The sequence below is a fragment of the Betta splendens genome, chromosome 9 (assembly GCF_900634795.4).
Source record: "Betta splendens chromosome 9, fBetSpl5.4, whole genome shotgun sequence".
In the NCBI taxonomy this organism is placed as follows: domain Eukaryota; kingdom Metazoa; phylum Chordata; class Actinopteri; order Anabantiformes; family Osphronemidae; genus Betta; species Betta splendens.
Window position 1 is genome coordinate 4,914,465 of NC_040889.2, and position 24,775 is coordinate 4,939,239.

The window sequence follows — 24,775 nt, forward strand, 5'->3', positions numbered from 1 at the left end:
TTTTGGACGCGTAACTAGCTGGAGCGACTGTTTTGTGTTTGTTTTCTCTAATGTCTATTCTTGATAAGTTATCTTGTGTTTACATAACAAAAAAGGCTTTAAAAACCCATGAACAAGGGGGTTATCTGTTGTGCAATTGTCTACCTTTTATGGTCTTATGCGCTGTTGTAACTGCACCTCACTGCATTTAAAGGAAATGCTTGGCTTTACAGTAACCAGAGAGGCAGAACAGCTCTTACCCCTGAGAGGCGAACGCCGTGGCTTCACACTGGGTACTGGTTGTGGGGCCACACACGCTTAACTCTCATTGACCCGCATTCTGATGTGAATAGATGCAGCCCAGACTATCATAAAACCCCCAATTACCCTTAGAGGTGTTTGGTCGCTGCATTCGGTTAAAATGTTTCCCGCCTCATTCTCAGCATTAGTGGTTCCACCCTGTAACGACATCTAAGGCAAACATGCTTGAAATGCTTTAAAGTGCAGCATTTGAGAAAATGAAACAGCTGCAAAGATGGAAATTGTAAGATGAAGTATTAACAAATAAGACACACAATATAAAAGTAGCCCTGCGATGGACGACCTGTTCAGGGTGTACCCGCCTCTCGCCCGTAGACAGCTGGGATAGACTCCAGCCCCCCGCGACCCCACATGGGAATAAAAGGTAGAAAATAGATGGATGGATGGATATAAAAATAGTTTATATTAGATTTGCATCAGAGACTGAATAAGGTGTCTCCTTGACCACTTGAGATTTATATCACTTTTGCAAGACGTTTTAAGTGCTCAAAGTCCTTGATTTGTTTCTGTGATCTGCTTATAGTATATGGCCCCAACAAAGAACAGATTATCTTTTTAATCTATGAACCCGGCTGTAAAAATAAGTCTGGGAAGCTAGAATTCTAGTTCCTAGCAAGAACCGGTTAGGTCCAGATGAAATCATGAAGCCTGTGGGTGACACAGTGGGCAACTATCTACACACTATCATAGTGTAGACGTTAAAGTGGTGAGTGAGTGAATAGGGAAGTATTTGCTAAGTAGTTCACAAAATCAAGTCACCATTGTGTTCACATGTTTTTAGGATAATGACTGCCCATATTTTTATAAACCATATTTTTCTTTTCAATATAAGCTCATAACTCATTAGATGTTAGTGTAAAACAGCAAATTTTATCCATGAACACCATTTCCCAGGTTAGAACATGCACTACTGCTATAAAGCCTAGAGGATTTCACACAGAGGATTTGACTATGACAGACCCCTATTATAACTACATAATGCCCCAGGGGGAAAGGTTATTCTTGTTGATTTAGGAACTAAAGAAAACTCGGTCCATTTTCCCTTCAAATGCAGCCAACATCTAAGCCGCTGCATGAATCACTCCTACTATACATTGTCCTGGTTATCATCCATCATCGTCATTCAAGAAAAGAAAAATGACATGACACACTGCGTCAATCTTTATCTTAGGTGGAATTGGAAAATGACAGATAAATTAAAACACACAATGTAAGCTGTTTCCAGTAAGGAAATTTGTGCCCAAATCCCACACTGTCTGTGGGTGGGGTGTGGGTCACAGGGATTTACCATCACCACAGTACCACTTCCACTGAATCACAGTTCACTGTAAGTAGAAAATTCTAACGTGTCATACATACCATTTACCACAAAATAAATGAAGGGCGTGCAGTATGGCTTGTATGACAGTATAATGAAACATTTGTAAAAAGGTTGCTGAAGAGGAAAAAGTCTTACCAACCCAAGGCCCCGCCTCCTAATTTAAATCCACACTTTCCAGCTGCCTGTCTTTCATTCTGCCCACGCTACACACTGGATAGCATCACATCCACGACAAAAACAGCACAGCCTCCTGACATCCAGCCGCTTGAGCCTCACTTGACCCCCGCCACTCGGCGCAGCTGCAGAGGAAGAAAACAAGGGACCGCTAACAGGAACAAGAGAAGAAGTCCAGTGCTGGCTAGTCAGAATGATTCTGTGGATTGTCCTGCTGATGTCCCACTGCTGCTTCAGTCTGAATAGAGCTGCAGCAGAAAGCACAACACTGGAGAGGATAAAGAAATGTGCAACCAGATGTTCTCAGGTAATACAAACGCATCTTTGGAAGTTTGTGTACACACATTTTTGACTCACACTGACGTTTGCAGTTAGTTTGTGTTTCCAGAGCATGAGGCAGCGTTTTAAAGATCACATTCAGTTCCTAATAGTGTGTGACTCAGTATTTTTAGAGTTATACATGTTGCACAAGTTCAATTTGACTGAGGCCCCGAGTTCAAGGCTGCTGAAGTACTTTTATCATTCCAGTATTTGATAATTTGATCAGCTTCATGGTTCGGTGGAAAACACACAGCTGCTCCTTTGAACGCTTATGACCTAAAACGCTTATCGTTTCTCAGTGTATCTGTTATTGTCAGCTTTGCAAATGCACCATCATTGTATCATTTATCTTTGCAAGTTGCTGCATGTATTGAAGACATGAATCAATGTATTGTACCATTTAGAAGCGGTGTTGACTTTCAAAACATCAGCCCTGCTGTCATTTTTAACTACAGTACCTGATAATGGATGCTGCCTGCTATTTACCAAAAGAGATTAATGGCACAGAATGGCTAAAACACAAGCCCGACATCAGAGAATGCTGGGAGCAAGTGTTTCAATCATGTTTAGAAAATCCCTGACACGTGGTGATAAATGACGCGTCTTCACGTCATCCAGGTGATAAGATATTACAACCATTAGTCACCAGCGCTCAGTAAAACATCAGAGCATGTGAATGCGTGGAAGTGTTTTAATATGCATGAAGCGTTGTAGTTCCAGGACTGTAGAATAAACAAGGATGTGTTTTTCAAGCCTGAAACTGAGCCAAGAAAAATGATACTTTGCGGAGGCATTATTTGCATGAGTTTGCAACGCTGTCAATTAATTAACCTGATATAAATCTAGCATGAACTCAAACTCAATGTGCCATAATATGGTGGAGGAGGTGGGGTCACTAAAAGCACCAGCTGACAGCAAAACAAAACCAGGTAGTGAGTCATCAGAAGGAGCAATGAGGATGTAAAAAGCTCCTACAGCGTGGGAATCCCCCTTGTTCTAGAGCCCTGACACCTTTGTTCTCTCTTTCAAGGTTACTTTAATAATACAACTCCCACACAAAGAAGGGTACGAGTAATTTACTTAATTGCCTGTTCTTTCTTCTCTTGCAGGGCCTTCAGTGCAAGCCCAAGGCCAATGGTGAGCACAGACATGCTGCACTATGACTGCCTATGCAAATCGGACATGACGGCACACAATATGCCACTGGCTAGCATGCGGCACACAAAGAGTTAAAGTTTAATCTCTCGTTAAGTCTATGATGCCAATCAAAATCCAATTTCAGACCACATTAAAGGCAGGATTGAAAGAAATATAAACCCACATATCACCTTAGAGGTGTTAAAGCAGGGTGTCTCGCTCGCATTACAGCGTGAGAAACACCTGAATACGCTTCCAATGAAATGTTACAAGCCTGCTATGAAGAACATCATTAACCTGAATACAATATATCACAAACAAATGTATCTAAGAGGAATCATGAGGCTTTGAAAGACAAATATCATTGAGGAAATGCCTCTTGGTTCTTCCACCCAATTGAGGAAGAATATGAAAAGCATAGCTCACAGATTTCCTCGCTGACCACGAACATTATCTATCATTTTAGAAAGTTTCCACTGAAGCGCACGCCCCAGAGTCTTGCTTGTGATGACAATTTCTGATGGTGACTTCACCATCACACGCAAGCGTTGCAGCACTGTTTCCTTTTTATCTCGCTAACTGTAACATAGCAACAAACATCCTCTCTGGTGCCTGTTAGGTTTGTTCCCTCGTCCGTGCCAAAAGCCTGCCGAAGTTCTCAACGCCTCATCAGTGTTCCACAACATCAGCTTTTCCACGGTGATGAGCTGCCAAGGGAGGCAGAAGTGCTCCCTGCACCTCAGGATCAAAACCCTTCTGCAACTTTCTGGTATGTAAATACAGTCCAGTTCAACGTCCCATGACATCGTGATGTGAACAACTTGAGGGACTACAAAGAATGAGTAATGTGCTACTGTGGGGCTTGTGGGGGTGACAGTGACCTCATCGCACTAAACCGCTTTTGATGGTTTTGTTTTCTCATATTGTCTAGCAGCACTGCTACTATATTTACCTTTAAATGAAAATTGAAGTGCGGCCTGTGGTGCCACCTACAAAGGAGGTGTAGCACGAACAGCAATTAACTCAACCTTCGCCTTAGGCTGAGGCTCCGCGGGCAGCGCCGACACCTTTGCCTCACTCAGATTGGCCCATAGCTGCATTTGTTCCCGTTACAACTGCAAAACACCGCTGAATGCGCTTTTTGTCTTGCCCGATCACAATCTGAGCGCTCACCCGAATGGAAAACAACCTGACGTAATGAGAGGCAGCGTAACCGAGCCGACCAGAAGGCCAACAACAAGTCGCAACTTCCCAACAGCCTCATTGTTGATTAGACTTGAGTGTAATCTGTAGGTTATTTAGACCACCTTCAGTTCATGAAAAGTGCAACAGTGGTGGTTTTCTGCCTTTTTTGAATGAGGGACACAAACTGTCGCCACCTGCTAAGAGTTATCTATAGTGTCTTGCTCTATTAGAGTTATAGATGGTGCTGCACAATGTGCCGTTGTGCATGGCCATCAGTGGCCCATTCTCCCCAAATGAGTGGGCTCCAAACATTGTCCTGGTGTTGCTCTGTGAGTGTTTTACAAGTTGAGACTCATCTGATTTAACCTTTTCACTAATAAGGAAGTTAAATGTTAAATGCAAATGTGGGTGTATCCAAGCCTACAGTGCTAGTCATGGTTTAAAATGTTCATCATAGATGGCGTATTTGAATGTGTTTGCAGATTAACAGTGGAGGAAGTCTTGTCAACACAACCCACACCTTTCATTATCAGACTTCTGCTTTTACATGTTGGCTGCTTCAGCTAAAGTTTTCTGTTCCCGATTTCTTCCAAAGCCCCACGATCTAAAACACATACAGTATGCAAGTAGGCTCATGCATCATGGTTACTATCGATTGGCATGGTTACTATTGAATTCTGTCTGGACAAGAGTTGGGAATTCCCCTTGAACCTTATTTAGACTTTGGTCCACTGATGCAATAAATGAAAACAAAGTGAGGCACTTAGTGGTGCAGTATCGGAACTTGCACTAGCATTTACTAGAAGGCATTAACTGTAGTAGATTGAAACTCAACCCACATTTCAAGGGCCTGACTGTAATCCTGTACATATTTTAACAGAGTCCATCCATGGTGTGTCAATTTGCACAGCCACCATAGGGATGATGAATAGCTGCCGAACCTTTGTCTTCGCAAAAGCCTCGAGACAAAAGATGGCTGGACTGCAGGTACAGCGGCGCCTTTAAGACTTTGTTACTCTTAAATTTACAGAGAGCTGTGTTAAAGTCTGTATCTCTGCATATCCACTGTAAGGTATCTTCTAAGTAAGTTGTGTGGATTTTACACAATTCCGATTTCATTAATTAAAGACGGTGATTCCAGATAAATGCAGGAAAATGGAAACCTTTTTCCAAGTATGACATTTTTGCAATCTAAGCGCGTCACACCATAGCAGTTCATTTAGCGTTGATTTCTTTGTGCTGTTTTATGAAAGGTGGAAGTTGAAAATGATTGCACTGACATTTCTCCAAACCAACAAGTGCAAGTTACGGTGAAAACCGTGCCAAACTACTGTGACGTAACTTGGACCGGTACCTATGATGCTCCAGGTAAGAACAAATCCGTGTACAATTCTAAAAACGCACATTCATGAGCTCCTGACTGCACCCAAACAGGAAACTGAAAGCTGGAAGACATGAATCAGTGGTGTGTAATCTTGTTTTAAGTTATAATTATAAGAAATATTACAACCGCAATATTCTACTGTGATGTTAAAATCAAAGTCCATGACTCAGAGAGGGAATACTATAATAGTGAAGCTAACACACCTAAATACTAAATAACATTGTTGCTGTCACCTGCTCTTAAAACTTTAACGCTTTCCTGCACAGGATGCTTCAGTGGAGATTTGCGAAGACACGTCCCAGAATGCATTAGTAAGTGCATACTTTCTCAATTACGCCCAGTCTCCCGCCATTCTTCCCCTTGAGTTTTAAAATGCAGTCATGTGCAGTCATGTGTAGTCGTTGCTCCCCGTCACACGCCTGATTTCAACATACTATGTCATGTGCAGCTGGACGACTTTCGTATGACGCAGACACAGAGAGGAGGGAGATGATTGTCAATGTGTCAGACATGCTGGAGGACAGCAACTACTATGTCCGTTTGTGCCGCAAAGATTTTATCTGCATTGGAACCGAGGCCATTAAACTGGTTAGTTCCTTTATTTAATGAAAACTGATGTCATTACTTTTTGTGCTGCATGTTGAATATGAACTTGAGACGGCTGATAACATGTTAGACGCTGCCTCATCTATAGTTCAGACAGGGTGGGGGTACTGTGTAGTTGAGGTCATGTTGACTAATAGTTTCAGGAAGTTCAATAGATTTATAATTTTCTTGCTTTCTTGGTGAAACAGTTGTTATTTATTAGCTACACAATTAACAACAGGGAGTAAGAAATTAGTCATATGATGCCAGAAAATATGGCCCAGTGACTTAGAACCACGGGACTCTCGTTCCATCAACAGCAGCAGGTGTTCCGCATCAGCTGATTTAGTTTCAAAGTCCTTATCAGGGTTTGACAGACTGAAGACTCTCCTTGGGAAACAACCAGTGATGCTATGTGTCATTTCCTCCCAGCTGTGGTAGAATAGTCATGTATCTTGGAAATCACCATGAATCATTAAGCACTAACCTTTAAACACATACCGAAGTAAGAAGGATGCATGTAATAAAGCACTGCTTACCTTTCAGATAAACAAAGAGGAACCTGTAAAGAGTGCCGTCCTCCCTTACAGCAGACCTTTACCCTGCCTCTGCATCGAGGTAACTTTTCAGTCCCTTTCCTTTCATTTCAGCATTTATGATCTGTCCATCCTAGTAAAGTTAACTGAACATCATTAACTGATTAAGAACGTCCTTTCAGGGATGGTCAGCTGTGGCAGATGCCCCTAGGGTCCAGGTCTGCCCATTTAAAGATCGTGAGTCAAGCGATTCTTTTTAGTCACCATAAAATAAACTGACTTGGTTTTGTTGGAAAAGCTTGTGATGACTGCTGCCTTCAACGCAGGTCTTGAGGAACTGTGGTCTGGAGTCACATTTGACCCACTGGAGCAGACGCTATCGTGGGAACCGGCCTGTCCCGTTACCGCCGTGGTCACATTGTGCCATAAAGGAGAAGACGGCGTCTGTGTGGCTCTGCCTCACGCCTCCCGGAATGTCAGCAGAGACAAGGTACGAGCTGGAAAAATGGGAGAACTGTCTATTATCATTGCTCAAAGCTTCTAGCAGCAGGCGAATGTCACAAAGTGTGAAAGCACGAGTACATACAGTACAGTACATTTACATTGTGTTACACAGAGTTCATCAACTAGATAACTTGGATTAATCAGTGCTCCTGATTCCCTGATGACTTATGCGTGATGAATGAAATTATTTTGCCAACATCCTCCTTATTATAATAATTCACATAGTTTACCTTTCACGCAAATGCAAATTACTAAGACGTCATCAGGAACAGCTTTTTAAGGCTATTATGTATCAGTAACTGCACAGTTTAGCAGTACAGTATAGCTTGGACTGATTCAAATGTCTTTAGCTCATATCATCTTTTAGAGTCACGTAGTCAAGGTCAGACCACAACGCTGACTGAAACAGGTTCTTACTTGCTGCGGTTCCAAGAACAAAAGGTAGAGCCTTTGGTTCGCGACAATAGGTGTCACCTGATTCAAACCCGAGGCTATGTCCCTGGAGAAGGGAATTCTCTGATCAAGTAAAAATAGCTTGTGACGCAGACGGCGTGTCTGCCTGAGGAAGGTTCGGTCCGAGTGACCTGAAACGCCCGACCACCACACCCCACCAACGAAACACGAGCACTGCAGTCAGCGCCCCGGGGAGGGATTACGTCATGGTTTAGGTATCAGCCTTGCAATCTTGCCTTTCAGATGACGTTTGCTAAAGTGGACCCGCATCCTCAACTCTGCATAAAGGTAACAATAGCTCTTTTCATTTTCGCTCTACAGTAAGAGGAGGGCTCATATCCACTTCTGTAGCATTTAAGATTAAAATTAGTGGTTCACCATTAAATGTAAATTATGTCCAGTAGAAACGGAAGACTGAACGGCTCATTTGAAGCACTGAGCAAATCTACTTCCTTGGTGAACAATTTCTTCCCCATGTGTTTTATAGGTATTAGTGGTTTGGTTTTATTGGTAACTTGGCAGAGCCAGACAAGCTGTTTCTTCCTGTTTATCCATTTCTGTGCCAAACTAACCACCTGTAAACCCCGTGGGAAAATTTATATTACTATAAGGTACCTTGTCATCTAACAAACCCCAGTGCCTGAGCTACTTTTGAACAAGCTGGCACGCCAAAGCTTTTTCATATACAGTACTGCGGTAAAACATGAAACACATAACCTCCTTGCAGGACAAAGCATAAAATAAAAATAAAATACATGGGACTGCCGCACATACAAAAGTCCTTATTCCTTGTAGTTTCTTTATTAAATTCTTTGGAAGTTTTTTACTGAACCTTCCTTTGAAGTTTTTTGTTCCCATAACACAACCACTGTTGTGACAGATGCCTGGTAATCCAACCACAAAGCAGAAGTAATAGTACTGCTGTTGCCAACAGATGTATTGTCTCCATTTTATATGATTTTATAATGGGATTACACCTTGCTTTGGAAGCGCTTACCGTGGACATGTGGTAACTTGTTTAATAGGCTCTTTGATGCTAATCCCATTCGCTGTACAAGGATTGCCTGAAGTGAACTTTTCTAATGTTTTATGTCAAATCAAATTATAATTAAGTGTAAAATCTTCTTTAGTTCACTGTAGGGTCTCAGTCCTGGACCAGTTGCCCCTTTGCACAATTGAGCTTCAAAGGTAATACTGTTCTTGGCTTCTATGAGTAAATAGTATATATTTGAGAGACGTTCTGTATGGTTTTGCCATAATAATGTGCATTCCGATTACAACTGTGAAATCTTTTTTTCCAGCATGGGAGTTGGTTGTGAGTGGAAAGCAGGGTCATGAAGCAGTGAAGATGTTGGCACACACCGACGCAACTTTCTCGGTGGGGCAGTGTGTGAACTCTGCAGAGTCTGGTTCGTGCCACATCGCTGAAACACACAGCCTACATGTGGTAGGTGCTGCTGTACGCACACGCCAGGAAAACAGCATCTGCTGCAAACTCAGGGCAGGGACCACGGCGCAGCTTTGAAAGACATTTCCTTATTAGGTGTTTAATGAAGGCCAACAATTCTTTAGAACAGACAGCCCTAGATCTTTAGTTGTTGTAGGTCACAGGGAAGAGTAGATAAGGAGATTTATCGTGTTTCTGATACATATCCAACTTTTCTACAGTAAGTGCTTTTGTTATGCGAAGGTGTCCCAACACGCTTGTGCTGATTGCATACCAGCTTCTCGTGTTCCTACAATTATCTACTTGTTCCTGAGGGGTGCCGTGTTTTCCTTCAGCTCTTGTAACAATTACACTTCCAAAACAGTGGTTGACACTGATCAAGAAGTATTTGCAAAAACATCAGTCATTTATTTTAGTTGTGTTGTAGCACAGGAAGTCAGTAACTAATGTGTCATCAAAGTTTTGGCAACAACTATTATTTTATGACTATGTGCTGATGGGTGCTTTTGTTTCTTTTCTCACATCAGGAAAGGAATAAAGCTGTCGCCTTAAACCTGACACTGTGCAAAGCTTGTCTCCAGGTACAGTATGTTTGTACAGTTAATAACACACTAGCTCCTTTCCCCGCATCTTCACATACAATAGTCTGACTTTGTTTCGATGTACTTGAACAGGTCAAGAGGGTCGATGTGAACTATGCTGTTCCAGTCACTCACTGTTTTGATCAATGCAGTAAGTATGAGTTTGCATCCGTCCTCCAATTTTAAATGGTTTACACTACTTTTAAACAATGTGCTCTGAAGCTGCAGCAGAGAATATTTGGGCTGTCAGGCAGTTCTGTAATTACTAATGCATGTGTCCTTCTTTTGCCCAAGTGAATTTCTCTCATACATAACTGAGACCAAAATTCTAAAAACTTCAATACTGTACTAATAAATTGTCTATAGAAGAATTAATGTAATCTTTCTCTCTAGCTTCTCTCTTTAACAATTGGCGAAAACACTAATCAAACTATGTCTTGTGTCAATGTCCTAACTTCTATCAACTAAATTCTCCTTACAGATCAGTCTGTTCCAAATGAAAAACTTTCCACGATCCCCCACCTCTTTGATTTGACTTGGCTCATTGTTGCAGCTGCTGCTTGCATCTCTGGTGTAATTATTGTCACTCTGGTGCTCCACATAGTGTTAACTGGTGAGTATATTAGCTAACTGTAAGGTTGAGGTTGTAGGTTTCAAAATATACAGTATAAGTTCGATTCTATGAGGATACATTTTTCCCCAGACGGAATATAGTTTGCATCTGTTATGCTTGGATGAATGGTTTACAGTAATCACCATGTACCGTTGATATGTTACAAAATACAAAATACAACTCATCTGAATAAAATCAACCACAGAATTTGTCCATAAAGTGGTCTATTTCCTGATCAAACTCCCCATGTTCCACTTTAGTGCATCAGAGGCGGAGACAAAAAAGGCGTGGAAATAAAAAAGGTAAGGCGAGTGAATGATGCGTCTGTAACTACATGGCTTACAGTGCCAATGTAACTGAACCCTGAAGCCGTGTTTTTGTTGCAGGTCCTACTGCTAATACTGTGGCCTCTGCATTACAAACACAAACTCACCTCCATGAAGGAATCCTCATACCGGATTCACCACAGTGTGGCAATGCGGAGAAGGCCGTCCTGATCTCCAAGTGACAAATCCGGTCAAAAAACTGTTCTGGCAGTATGTACAGTATAAGGCTTGTGTAAGTACTGTACAGTATATTGCACAACCCAGATAAGTTCTCTGTTGAATGCAGTGCACACCTTTGTTACAAATATTTCAATGGATGTTTGTGCATTTGTGCTGGTTAGTATACTTGTTACAGTTGTTATATATTGTGCGTGGTGTTGTCTGGTCAGGTCAAAGTAAAGTCAGCTTGCAGCTAAACAGTAACAGTTTTAAGTTAACTGTCTATTATTAATATGTAATATATATATATATATATATATATATATATATATATATATATATATATATATATATATATATATATATATATATATATATATATATATATATATATTTGTATATATATAATAACAATATATATATAAACAAAAATGCAGTGTTTGTTGTTTTGTATACAACATTTTATGTAACAGCCCATGTGGTTATGGAGTTGAAATCCCTGTTTTCTTTTATTGGACTTTAATAGTACATTAGTCACAATCTGAAATACGTCATGTTTTATAGTGAGATATTTACAGTATGTAAGAGTCGACTGCAAAGCGCTACTCACTCTCATTTTCTTATGCTGTAATTCAAGGTGTTTGTGCTATTTTGTCCACACCCTGAGTCCTCCTACCTGCCCTATGGGCAACAGGTCTGCTTCGGTATTTGAACAAAGCAGTTTCCAAGAAGTGATTCACTGGAACTTTGATTGAGCACATGTTCCAACAAGCCACGATTTGCTTACATTCATATAATTTGGCCTCCATACTGGCAAGTGTGACATATGGTAGTCGTTACAGTCCATTCGTAACAGCCTATAAAAAATGACTGGGAGCTAATAAAAAAACAGGGTGAGAACGTACAGGAACCCAAAAATACTAACATTATGGTGTTAGCATGCTAGGTTTTGCTGTTCAGGTTCAAATACAAAGTTTGAATTGCATTAGATTTTTTTAAATACGTGGTCAGGATCCGAACAACTGTGATCTTTTGAACTGTAGCTTGACATGTTGGCAGTGGTGTTGCAAGATCACTCAAGGCAATAGGGTATAAAATATTATTGTTTTATTATTATTATAATAAATTGTTATATAAAAGCCAAGTACATTACATTATTTGCTTTTAATTAATTGCCCTATCTTAGGAAGCTCAGTGTTCGTATTGATGTCAGTCAGGTGGGGGAGGCTCAGTGCGTCTTGTGACTTTGTTTGTGATTTGTCATGTTTGCCTAGAATGCGCACAACACTGGATCTCTTCCTTCCTGCTACAAGCCTTCCCGGTATGGGCCACGGTTTCCTCTGAACAGAAATGAGATCCGCTAGGTTTACATATGCAAATGCCATTGCTCAAAACAGCACATGTTTGCAGCAGGACAACAATGATATCTCTATGCAGTTGCTTATACGGACGGCCTGCAGGGATGAAACAATCTGTCCATTTAACAGGGTTTCAGGAAAGTGTTACTGTAAAACTCTAAATGGGCCAGTCTTTCAGTCAAGGAACACTTCCTTGTTTAGAGTACAGGTTTAATATAGGCCAAAAATAGATAGAAAAGAAAATAATCCTGCCTGCGCTCTGAAAATAGACACCCAATTACTTTGGAGGAAGCAGGAAGGTAAAAACCAGGATGATCTTTTTATCCTCAACCACAGTGTGCACGTGCGCGCACACACACAGCAAAGCTATGTTCATCTGTGCCAGCAAATGATGACAATGGAATCTTCTTCATGAATCATAAAACATGTTCGCCTGTTTACTAAGCTGTATCTGGTGTTCTTATCAGTGTGTCATACATGAGTCATGTAAAGGAAATGATTAAATCCATTGGTCACTTGATTACTGGAACGTTACAGTAGGATTCATGGTGACACAGCAGTACAGTGCAGTTGTACCGTATATTACAGCAGGTGGTGTTGTTCCAATCAATCACCAGCACGTTCTATTAGGGATTATCTTTATTGTAACAGGCAGATTGGATCAGGTTACATGAACAACACCAATTATCTCTGCATAAGCGCCCCTGCCACCTGACAAACTGCATCAGTTTAACACTTGGAATGTCACTCAAGGTCTAGTTCCGTTCCACAGAAACACTTATGAAGCCCACATTGCTGACAATGTTGGTTTAATCTGTTAATCATCTTTTAAAAAAGCTATAGAAATGAATTACGCTATCAATCAACAATTTCAGAACTAACTAAAAAAGAACAGTGTTCCTCCAAACAACATTAGCAGTTGTGTGTATGTCCTATTTAGTGAAGTCTGACCTCATTAACATTACTATGCTAACATTAATGTAGCATTGAGCTCCTAGCACTGCTGCAGGAACTGTGTTAGATGCTCATCCGAAGAGAAAAAGGATTACTTCATCCTAATAGTTACACTAGAATCAAAACTCCCTAAAGTTACCAAAGACTCTGCAAAAGGTTATAAAAGGGCATGTTTTCAGTGCCACTGTCTTTTCTAGTCTTTCAAGTCTTTTCTAGGAAGAGCATAGTCCCCCAGTGTGAGATACCCTGACATCTCTTGGGAAGATTGCAAACTGCAACCATCTCAACAATTTAGGTTCAACGTCAACCTCTATGACCACAATGAGTAGAAATCAGTAAAATGACAGGTTGTGTTCTAGTGACACCAAGTTGCTGACACAAATGAAAATATTATGAGTATCATTTTTCATGTCTGCAGAAAACTGACGCCCTGTACTTCTAATGATTGTGTATGCCTGAATACTGATGTGCCCACAGGCTCACAGGGTTTCCCTTCTGTCTTTCTTTCACCACGCGGTTGTTTGCTTTAGCTGCTCCTTTGACACCTCGATGATGGAGATTTGTTGACAGGAAAAATGTATTGATAAGAAAATGGAAAAAACCTGTCAGCAGACATGGGAACGGTGCAGGAACACCATACACCATATCCGTACATACAAGACTACACACAGAAATAGTTCAAGAATTAAATAAACTCGTTCTGCTTAATAAAAACTTATCCATTGTTTTTTAGGTGCATGTCATTGACTTTGATAGTTATTAATATTGAACAAATCTAGTGCTACATGCAAAAGCTAACGAACAAACTGTTGTTAAATGTTAAATGATTCATGTTTTGTTGTAGTGAGAAAACACACAATCCTTTCCCTTTCCGTTTCCCTTTAGCTACTATTTCAATCTACTGATTTCAAGCAGAGGCCTGAAAGTTTATTTTGGCCTGGCATCACAAACCTCATCATTTGGCTGACTTTCAACACTGATCTCATCTTGTCAGAGGAAATGTACATGTTTGAAAGGGTGATGTCACTACATTATGAGACTGTAAAACGAAAACAATAAATAATATAAAAAAATAACATAAAATCAACCAGCAGCACCATTCTATCTTGCAAAACTTTATTATATAAATTCTATTAAAATGATTTGATTCTATTAAACTTAATAGATAGTCTACCAACTACAAGGTATTGCGATACTGATAAAATTTAATGAATGCAGCATACTCATGGTGAACAGTGCCATCTTCAGGCCAGTTTTGTAATTAATTGACCTACTTTCCAGGTTTTATAAGAGTCGACGTTAAAGACAAGGGTTGTAGTTGCATACAGAACAGAACTGATTGATGAAATAAGATTGTTTAATATTTTAAAATGAAATGAATAAAAGCTGCAAAAGTAAATAAGGTTGTTTGCTCCCTGCTTTTTTACAAATGGGAGTCACCAGATGGCAGTATTCAACAAGGGTTGACATTGTAGAACAGTAGGATTTCTGCTCAGTTACCTGCCTATATGGTGCACTTTGTAAAAAAAAACCTCTGTGCTCTATAACAGTTTGATCAGTAGTTCTGAGGACAAAGCGGTAGAAAAGCACTGAGTATGAACATATATAAATATTATGATATTACGTTTGTTTCCAGACTTTATTCAGTTTAGACAATATGACAATGTGGAGCTAATAGGGTGAGAGGATAAACAGATAGAGTTCAATCTGGAGCTTGCATGTTCTCCCATAGCTGCGTGGGTTCTCCCCGAGTACTGTGACTCCCTCTCCCTATTCAAACACACACAGTCAGGTTAAGTGCTTGCTCTAAATAGCCTAAAAGACAGCTGCAGTGGATGGTTCTGCAAATAACCTTTAACCAAAACAAGTTGGCGTACTTATTCTGAGTAAGTACCTTCCTTTGATCATCAAAGTTTTGCAGGGATTAAACTATTGTAACTGGGCTGCAACTGTCTAAATATGATGTCATGCTTTCTCAGCTTGGCTGGTGAACCACTGGTATAAAACTTCCCAGGTCCAATGCCAGCCACAGAGTTTCACAAATGTTTCTTTTAGAACAAATAGAAACAAGGTGCAGATGAAAGCCAAGCCATATTTCAGACTGATGTCAACAGATCAGAGGATACTTCCTGGTACTACTGTTTATTACTATCATTTGCGTCTGACTCAGTCTATCTGTCTGTCCCTTTATGTCTTTAAGCCATGCAGCGAAAGAATGATGAACATGGAGACAGGCGATAACAGACAGGGATGAGCTAATCCTTGTTGTGTAGAATTCCAGACATTCCGATGGGGTGTTGTTCCCAGGCGGGCTAATCAGAGAGGGCCGACGCAGCGCTCACGCCAGGGCTTTGTCCTATACAAACAAACACGGGCCTTTCGGAGCCACAGAGAGTGGAAATTTGATGTCAAACAGGCAACCATACACACAGAGATCCTCATGCCCTCAGGAATACTTATCAAGAAAAACATACAAATAGGACAGCAGGGTAAGTATGCAAAAGGTGAGGTGTTCAAAAGGTAAAAGGTGGTAATAAATTGGGTTTCTCAATCGTGATTGTGACATTGATATATATCACTTTAAGCAAACAAGCTGCACCTATTTCAAAAATGCCTCATCTACACCTGCAAGTTTGGCTGGAGGCACTGATGGTTGAAATAGTGCCAGATGACAGGGTGAATGGGGGGAATGGTCAAACTAGAAGCTGAAGGCATGTCCAGAGAAAAGATCACCAGCTTATCAAGTGATGATAGCGACAGGGGGCCTTCGAAGAAAAGCACAGCGCGCGATGCTAGGCCCTGCTGACGAGAACAGGAAAACCTCTCTCGCGCACAAAGTCCTCTTTGTTCCATTGTGAGTCATTCTAGAAAGGGCACAGCTGTAAACAGTCAAGATCAGTCCATTAGGCTTTGAGGTGCCGGAGCTCCAGTGTTGACTGTGTATCCGGAAAGAAACGGCAAGCTTGAGTCATCAATAAACAGAACAGTCAGATGAGAGTGTGTGAGTGCGTGTGTTTGGGGGGGAGGGATGGGAGGCAGGGAGGAGGAGGAGTGCAGGGTTTAGAGGGATAATGGTGCAGAGTAGCACGGGGCAATGATCTCATGGCTCTCCCAGCTGGCAAACAAGGCCTTTTCCAAGGGTTGCTATCGCTCTGTTACTCTTACGCTGTCCCCCTTCAAATCCCTCCATTTCTCCGTCAAACTGACAGCTTGTCCTTTCTTTCTCTTTCTGCTTAGTGTAGTGTGAGAACATTTGTGGTGATTCTTTCCATGTCTCTCTGTCTGTGAATATCCATCCCCTCCAACACTCATAGTCAAACGTGCCTTTAATTAGTAGGAGCTTCACTCATATTCAACAGCTCTAATGCTAGGTCAGCGCTAGTGCCACAATAAAAGACTGAATAACCAACATAAGCCCTGCCCGCGTGATCCCAATGGACTCACTGGCCTTTGTCAGCTTTGTTGACCTCTGACCCCTGATGACCCTGGCACACGCCAGCCTTGCTCCCAGCCTCGCCCCCTCCCAACTTTGTGTCCGTTGCCATGTGAGTATACACCAACAATCAGCCCCACCGACAGAGTGTCCATCTGTTGGCAGGCAACCTGTGACCCTTGACCTTGAGGTCAGGCCACGTGCCGGTCAGCCAGCTGTGGAGGCGCCACACTTCTGGGTGTGTTTTTGAGGCGCACATGCAGGTGGAAACGAATTCGTACAGTCCTACAATGAATGAAACAATGGTAATGCCAAAGGCAGCCTGCTCAGCACAAGCATTGTTCCATAAGGCGGACACAATGCTGCTTCAACATGTGGGTACTGAGTGGAACTGGAAATAAAACTTTGGGTCTAAAATGCCAAGTAATTCCATTATTCCACACTTTCAGCAATAACTATGAAGATTATTAAATATTATAAAGGCTTGTCAGAAGCTTTTCTGGGTTTTTGACTGCGGTTTAGACTCAACTGACTGATCACCCTACATGTGTATTAACAAACCCACCTCCACTGGCTAAAACAGACAAAGGCCTTCCATGTCTCATTGCAGCAACAAAGCAAATGAACTGTACAATAGTGGTCAAAATGTCCAATTAACCAACCAACCAATTGTCCCTTTAACCCTTTAGGCTTTCACATATAATGATATAATATGATATTTCAATTAGGCATGTTGCATGTTTGTGTGACTGTACGTATAAGTGGGGGGGCTATAAACTCTAATCCGGTCAAGATGTCTTTGTTACAGTGAAAATCCAGGGCGTGTTACTGAGAGCTGGATTTGCCTGAAAAAGAAGAAGAACACAGGAACGCATAATACAGAAGCTGTCTCTTCTGCAGGGGGTAGAGGGTGCGTGTGTGTCTGCTGAACCCCCACTGATGTGCTAAGCAGTCAAAGTGGGGGTAAAAGAGGCCTGTGGGTGGATGAGTGCCAGGCTTTTCTTGCACTTCTTTGAGCTCCCCACTAGTCAGGCATTGCTTGATAATCACTGATGTGTGCATGTGTGTGCGTGCATGTGTGACTGTGAGTGGGGGCAGGGGTGCCCTTGGCACAGGATCTGGCATTGCATCAGAGGCAACTGCCAACCCCCCCATGCACAATGGCATTTGTTCGTAGCGGACCACAACGATATTCTATAGAAGGTGCCAGGATCCCATCAAATAAAGATCAGAGAGGGAAAGTGTGTGTGTGCATGCATGGGTGTGTGTGATAAGGGAGCAGCGTTGACTAATACTGAAAAACCAAAGAAGAAGAATAAAGAAAAAGGGTAGATGAAGAGAAAGTGATTCATTAGAGAGGGAGGAAAAAGTCAGGGGATGAAAAGATAAAATCTGACTGAGTGGTGAGAAAACAAAAAAGCCAGCTGGGAAAACTAGATGACAGACCGACCCCCCCAACACACTCACAACCTACTATTCATCACAGCATACGGAGAAATTCAGTGCTGGTACTCGCATATGGCTCAGATATGTTGTCTGGCCTGTCTATGTCTTTACCCTTACACTACCATACTTCTGGTCTCCAGATGGAAGGCAAAACAAACTCGAGACGCCCAACTAAAACTGGAAAGCAAGAACTCAAATAAGCAGCGCATCCTATTAGTGAGCCTTGTAGATTGAAAAACTTGATCCTGCAGACGATCTGTCAGCCAGTGGCCTTACAGTATAACACTGTATTGGCAGAGTGCCCTGGCATCCAGCACACACACACACACACACACACACACACACACACACACACACACACACACACACACACACACACACACACACACACACACACACACACACACACTGTTTACATTGCAGCAGTGGTAGGATTGCAGATCAACCTGCTGGCTTTGTAAACACACATAAAAAAGGAAATGCACCAGCATTGTTTGTGCAAAGGCATAAATATGAATATATCAAGAGTGTTGTCTTTCATCATCACAGCCTATTTGCATAGATGGTTGATATGTATGTACTATCCTGTGTCCTAACGCATATAGGTCCCCTGTGGGAATTCAATACTGCCTTAATCACAACCCCTGCACACCCTACACGTCCATCCTTTAAATTGTTATTATCAATATTATTATTGTTAATATTATTATTATTATTATTATTATTATGACCTTAAGGGGGCACATTTTGCTGTGTCACATCAGAGTATCACACAGCACACTATGTATGAACATATCGCTATCATGTTTGTGTGATATTTGTACATGCATGAAGGAAATTTTCTCTTTTCGTGTATGTGTGAGCCACCAGGAATCGACATAAGGGTCAAACCAATCTGATTTCAGGCGCTGGACGCCCTCTCAGAGCATATTGTCCTCTCAGAGCAAATCACTATGTATGTGCCTCACGGGAAAAGCAGGCATTCGAGTGGCCCTGAGGGTGAATTCCCTGTAATTATACTACAATACCCACGGGGCCATGTGGCTACTGCATTAATGCCAGAGCACTGATGGACTGTTCGTAATTGCCATTTTGGAGAGGTGGATGTTTTGGGGAGGAGGGGTATTTGAGGTCACACACCAACACCTTTGGCCAAAAGATGCTGATGTGGCAAACTCGCTGCAGCTGAACACGTTCTACGCAGCTGCGCCTCGCATTTTTGTTTTTGCCCTCATTTTTCATTTTGCTGCTCTACATTACCACATGAAAAACCCATGTGCACTGTGCAACGCCGACGGTCACATTCTTCGTATTTAATGAAATATGCTTTAGGAAGAACATACTTCATGCAGGCTTCAGCATACTATTAGACTAATAAAAAACCTAATTCGGATAAGATATGCATCAAATTCTTTTCCAGGCGAAACTTTGGACTGTGATGTTTTCTGATGACTTAAACAACCACACCTAACCGTGTCTAAGAGTAAACTGCTATGTGGTTTATGAGTCTCGGCAATATGTTGTAAACAAAATCACAATCTATTTATATTCAGCATGTTACGTTCTTTAACAGTCTCCGCATTTGTAATACATTTTACAATCAAAAACAACAAAACCCCTTTGGGATTAGCTCATCAATCAATGTTCAATAAAAAATAGTCTATATACAATATATTGTCTCTGATATTAGAAACCTTTCAACTGTTACACACTTGTCATCTTTGACATCTATCACTATGAATGTACTAATTATGTCAGACTCAGCAAAACTTGTTTATCTATTTGTTTACTTAGGTTTTATGTATATCAGAACCAGAGATTTGTAAGGTGGCTTGAACTTTCATTCAAGGTGCATGATGGACACATCTCAGACAGAGAGCAGAAGCTGCAGCATCATTAACTCTTACTGCCTGCTTCTTGCACTGGAATAAGCACTCACCCAACCGTCAGCTGTAGCTTCCAGGTGGATGAGGGCTGACCTTGGGGTGGCAGGACTCCTGAGTGCTCTGGCCTTTCGTCCCTTTCTTCATGCCTCTTGAACAAATCTCTGTAAGCGGTGATGGTGGAGATGTAGAAGACATATAGAAAAACCCAGATAAGCCCTAGTTGTCAGCGGCATCAGACCGAGGGGACACTTGGACCAGGCGGAAGTAATACACAGGCTGTGCCGAAGCTAAAGCTCGTTCATTAATATTTCACACATTCAAACATCTCATGACATATTTCACAATTCACGTCAAAATAAACAGAGGTAAAGCAAAAAAACAACAACAAATTTCTAACATTAACTAAAATATTACTGCAAACCATTCATAAACGGACGTGACGCAGTTAAATGCTAGGCAGCTAGCTGGCCGCTACTGTACGGAGGTAGCTGTAGCTAGCGCATTCAACACACTTCCGTGCTCACTTATAACTCAAACTTACAATTAACATACCACCACACATTTTCTATTGATACAACTAGCTAAAACGTAAAGACGCAAGTCTTACATGATTTTGTCAGTACTGTTCAAACTTAATGCTGTAAATATGACTTACCATTGTCGTGTATTTTGTATTTTGCACTACCTGCGAACACGGTAGAGGACACAGTCACGAGCGTTACGCTGAAGCCTGTGCTCGTTTACAGCCTACCTCGTACGTCCAAAAAAAACATACACGAACGTGAATTATTATTCTTATAGTATTCATGTTTATTTCATTTCTGAAATTCAGCAACGAATGAAGAGCTTCTGTGTAAGGGGACATACATGTGCGCTCGTGCACACACGTGTACGCACGTGGACACGCTCGCTCGCTCGCTCGCTCGCAGAGGCGGGCAGGGCATCCATCCAATCTGAAGGCTGAGCCACAATTGGGCTGCATGTCAATCACGGGCCATGAAAGGCCATGTCCTCCTGCTGCTGGAACAATGCATCAGCACACAAAATACCAGACACTTGTTTGCTTCCTCACCGAGAATCCCGTCTCATCTGCTACACCTCCTTTTATCCCCATCTTCTTCTTCTATTCTTTCACACTCACCTTCTGTTCTGCCTACCCAGCTTCCTCCATCGCTCCCTTTCCTCCTTGCTCCCTTTCCTTTGCTGCTCACTTTGCCTTATTTTCTGTCCATCCTTCAATTTGCCTGAATTCCAGGGAACACTGTGAGTTTGTGAGCTGGCCTCTATGGACATGAGTCACCCGCCCAGCCTTACACACAACACGTGTGCCTCGCTTGTGATTTTCTAATAATCAAACATGCATGTGCGACATCATTTGTAGTTTCGTACAAGGGGTTCATTTCAAAAGGGAACAATGGAGGCTACCTTAGGTCTCTGACATAAAAGAGGAGACATAGATATGCTTCGAATAGAGGCGGGTGGAGCAGTATGCATGTTTTGGGGGTGGGGTGGGGTCAGGAGTCACAGCAGATGGTAGACAGCACTGATGCCCCTCCCCCTCTATACTATTTCTCTCCTCACCCCCCTCACCCTCATCATCCCTGTGGCGGTGGCTCAGTGGGAGATGGAGCGGGGGCAATTAGTGACAAAATGGGGAGGAGGTCCCCCTGTGCACCCATTCACCTCCACCCATGCTTCACACAAGTTACCCCCCCCCGCAGGACCACAGTGCACACACACACACACACACACACACACACACACACACACACACACACACACACACACACACACACACACACACACACGCACGCACTCACACTCCGCCTCCCGCGTTCACAGCTTCATTAGTGATGCCAGAGACAGGTGCACCCAGACCCAACACCTGTCAATCAAACGTCCTCCACACAATCGCACAGGCTTTTAAAATGTGCCTCCGTGTTGCGAGCACGCACAAGTGTCCAAAAGTGATGAGCACACTATTCAAACTGCAACAGTGACTGATCTGCTCATTTAAAAATAATACCTAAACTAGAATTTCCAGGCTTCCATTCCACCAACAATAACCCTATTATTGTAAAAATCAGCAGCTTAAGCCATCTTTTCCACCTTTCTTGGCTCTCTCCGCCTTTTTTCCTCTCCATTTCTTCCACGTCCCTCCTCCTCCTCCCCCTCCTTCCCCCCTCCCAGTGGTGCGGCCTGTCATGTCCAGCCTATGATTAGAATAATAAGACTAATTAAATCCATATCGCCGAGGCTCCAGAGCGCAGCAGCGCGCGGCCGCAGCTCTGCTACCAGGCTCCGCGCATGACAGTGGCTTACTGTGGAAGGGCCCTTTCGAACATAAACAAACCATTATAAATGCTCAGCTGTTGAACGGAGCCTTTGGCTTTCACAAACAGGCAGCATGTATAGACTTTCCATTTGAGGCTGCGCCCGAGAGCGAGAGGCTCCTAGAAGAGCCAAGAGAGGGAACAGTAACACTGTGTATAAATAAAAAGGGGGCTGTAAAAAGCCAAGAGACACAGAGAATAGGAATATTGTGCATTACCAGATCGGGGAGACAGAAAATGAGACAGACTGAAAACTTAGACCGAGTAATGACACAGTGTATAAACACAGAGGAGACAGAGTCACACATACAATTTGAGGTATTCATACTGCACTACTGCTTCACCTCTGTACATATTTCAGATCCACATGATGTATTTTCTCCTCACCTGCTTTTTCGCTCGTTACAAGAACGTGACAGTTAAGCACTGATTTCAATAACCTCTTATAACACATAATACAATAACGCAGCCAGAGAGTCCAGCTGTTCTTTTTCTCACATACATCACTTGAGTTCTTAATTCCTAGACAGACGCGGACCGGACCCGAGCGCCAGGTTGCACAGGAGTCATTCTGTGGAGTGGTGCCGCCCCCGCGTCTTGTTCCCTGTTCGGAAGAGTTTACGTTTGCCGTTGGCCGCGCGGCAGTGACGGGGGCGACCCCAGGGATCCCCTACCTGATACAACACACACACACAGTGGCGTTCTGTCAGTGTTGCAGACTGTCTGTCTCCTTGTCGATCCAGCGGTGACTGTAACTAGGTGTAATGGCCCAGTCTGTGGTTAGTAGCTGTATGGGCCTATTCACGGTCAAGCCTCACACACACACACACACACACACACACACACACACACACACACACACACACACACACACACACACAGTGTGTATTTGGACTGAGCTGCTAATTGAGACATATTACTTTTCCATCTAAAAGACTAAAGGGCATCTCTACTTTCCACGTGCGCGCATGTGTGTGCTATGAAATAACTCCACTGCAGGGTCCACTTTGGCTCGAGGCCAAAAGCATTACCATACAAACCCATGGACCCCCCCCCCCCCCCCCCCCCCCCACTCACACACACATTCTCAGCCAAGGTATTTGAGGGCTATTGCACCCAATGAGTCGAACACACGTGTGAAGGTGCAAATTTTGCACAAGTGAATCTTTTTCTCAAGGAGGATTTTCTTTGTGCTGCCTCTTCCAGCTCCCTCATCCGGACAACCTGACTCCTGATTCCTCCTTTCTTTTGCCTCACAGTCACAAAACCAGGCTGACGCTAACAACAGCTGCTCCTCTTTGCGACCGGTTAAATGAACCCTTGGGGAGTTTTCAGCTGTTGGCTGCTTTGATGCTTTGTGGCGCCTCTCCATGTGTTGTTCATGCAAGTTCACTCTTCATGAAGTTACTCAGAGAAATTAGGTAACACAGGTAGTCAGTAATTTGACTATCAACCCGCTACTGTCTGCAGACATAATAATGATGATCTCATGCTGTGCTACTGCCAAAGGTAAGCATTAGTTATTTTGAACAGACCAGAAAGGAATCCACTCTGTACAAATACAAAGATGCTACAGTTTATACGAATTGAATTCCCATCTCATGATTTCCCACCACCGGGGTCACATGAGGAGAAATGCAAATTCCTCTGTCTCCGCACTCCAGCATCCTTCCTGTCCCGTGGACCCAGTCCTCGGGCTCCAGGAAGCAGCGCTCTTCCAACTCCCAGCGAGAGACCCAGTCACTCGCGACGCCCCCGGGTTCCATTCTACAGTGTAGTCTAGTGGATTTGAGCAGATACGGGGGAAAGTCAAGCAATGAAAAGCTATTAAAAGGGTTTCTGTGGGTCACTGAGGTCCACATCTGTTTTCCAGCCCACCTTGCATGGCGTCAACTGGAGTGGAAGTGGAATTGATTGACAAGGTGTGCGTGGGCATGTGATTTTCAGTGTTCAGGTTTAGCTGTAATTTAATGGCGGCTCACGATAATTATGCTTCCGTCATTTTCCAGCTTGCGTTTATTTATGTTCTGCTGTCACTAGTTTCTTTTAAAAACCACTATTAAATGCCACTAGTTATTTGCATGCATTTAACCTGCACAGGTACATTGACTCACACTCACGCCACACCCTTCTGGGTTCCTGAGCTTCACTGTAACCTAATATGTCTTCCATATTTCCTCGCTGGGCGGCTTCAGATCTGTTGTGGAGACTGAAAGTTGAGCCTGGAAACCAAGTCACAAACTCCATTCATCTCTTCAGATCATCTACTACATGTAGCGATGCCGACTCCTTCAAAGGCTCGCACCCCCGACCATCCTGCAAATGCATCGCGCTCATTT

At 42.6% G+C, this 24,775-nt stretch overlaps 1 protein-coding gene and 1 long non-coding RNA gene across 3 annotated transcripts; one reads left to right on the forward strand and one right to left on the reverse strand.

Moving 5' to 3' along the window:
* Positions 1-1,318: 1,318 nt before the first annotated feature.
* On the forward strand, positions 1,319-11,379 carry il17rel (interleukin 17 receptor E-like). Of its 2 annotated transcripts, XM_029160986.3 has the most exons (18): positions 1,337-2,102; positions 3,226-3,253; positions 3,873-4,022; positions 5,319-5,425; positions 5,692-5,806; positions 6,089-6,133; positions 6,271-6,410; positions 6,954-7,025; positions 7,126-7,180; positions 7,270-7,433; positions 8,144-8,188; positions 9,031-9,088; positions 9,202-9,347; positions 9,875-9,928; positions 10,022-10,079; positions 10,410-10,541; positions 10,802-10,843; positions 10,928-11,379. In XM_029160986.3, the coding sequence occupies exons 1-18, from the start codon at positions 1,989-1,991 to the stop codon at positions 11,047-11,049; spliced, it is 1,647 nt and encodes a 548-aa protein (XP_029016819.1). In that variant the 5' UTR covers positions 1,337-1,988; the 3' UTR covers positions 11,050-11,379. The 2 variants fall into 2 exon arrangements, with proteins under 2 accessions (XP_029016820.1, XP_029016819.1); XM_029160987.3 differs by lacking the exon at positions 10,410-10,541 and having other exon boundaries at positions 1,319-2,102.
* Positions 7,315-21,223, reverse strand: LOC114861585 (uncharacterized). Its single transcript, XR_003786825.3, has 3 exons — positions 20,759-21,223; positions 20,157-20,264; positions 7,315-7,440 (listed from the first exon to the last, which is right to left on the reverse strand). It is a non-coding gene; the product is annotated as an uncharacterized LOC114861585 (long non-coding RNA).
* Between the last annotated feature and the right edge of the window lie 3,552 nt (positions 21,224-24,775).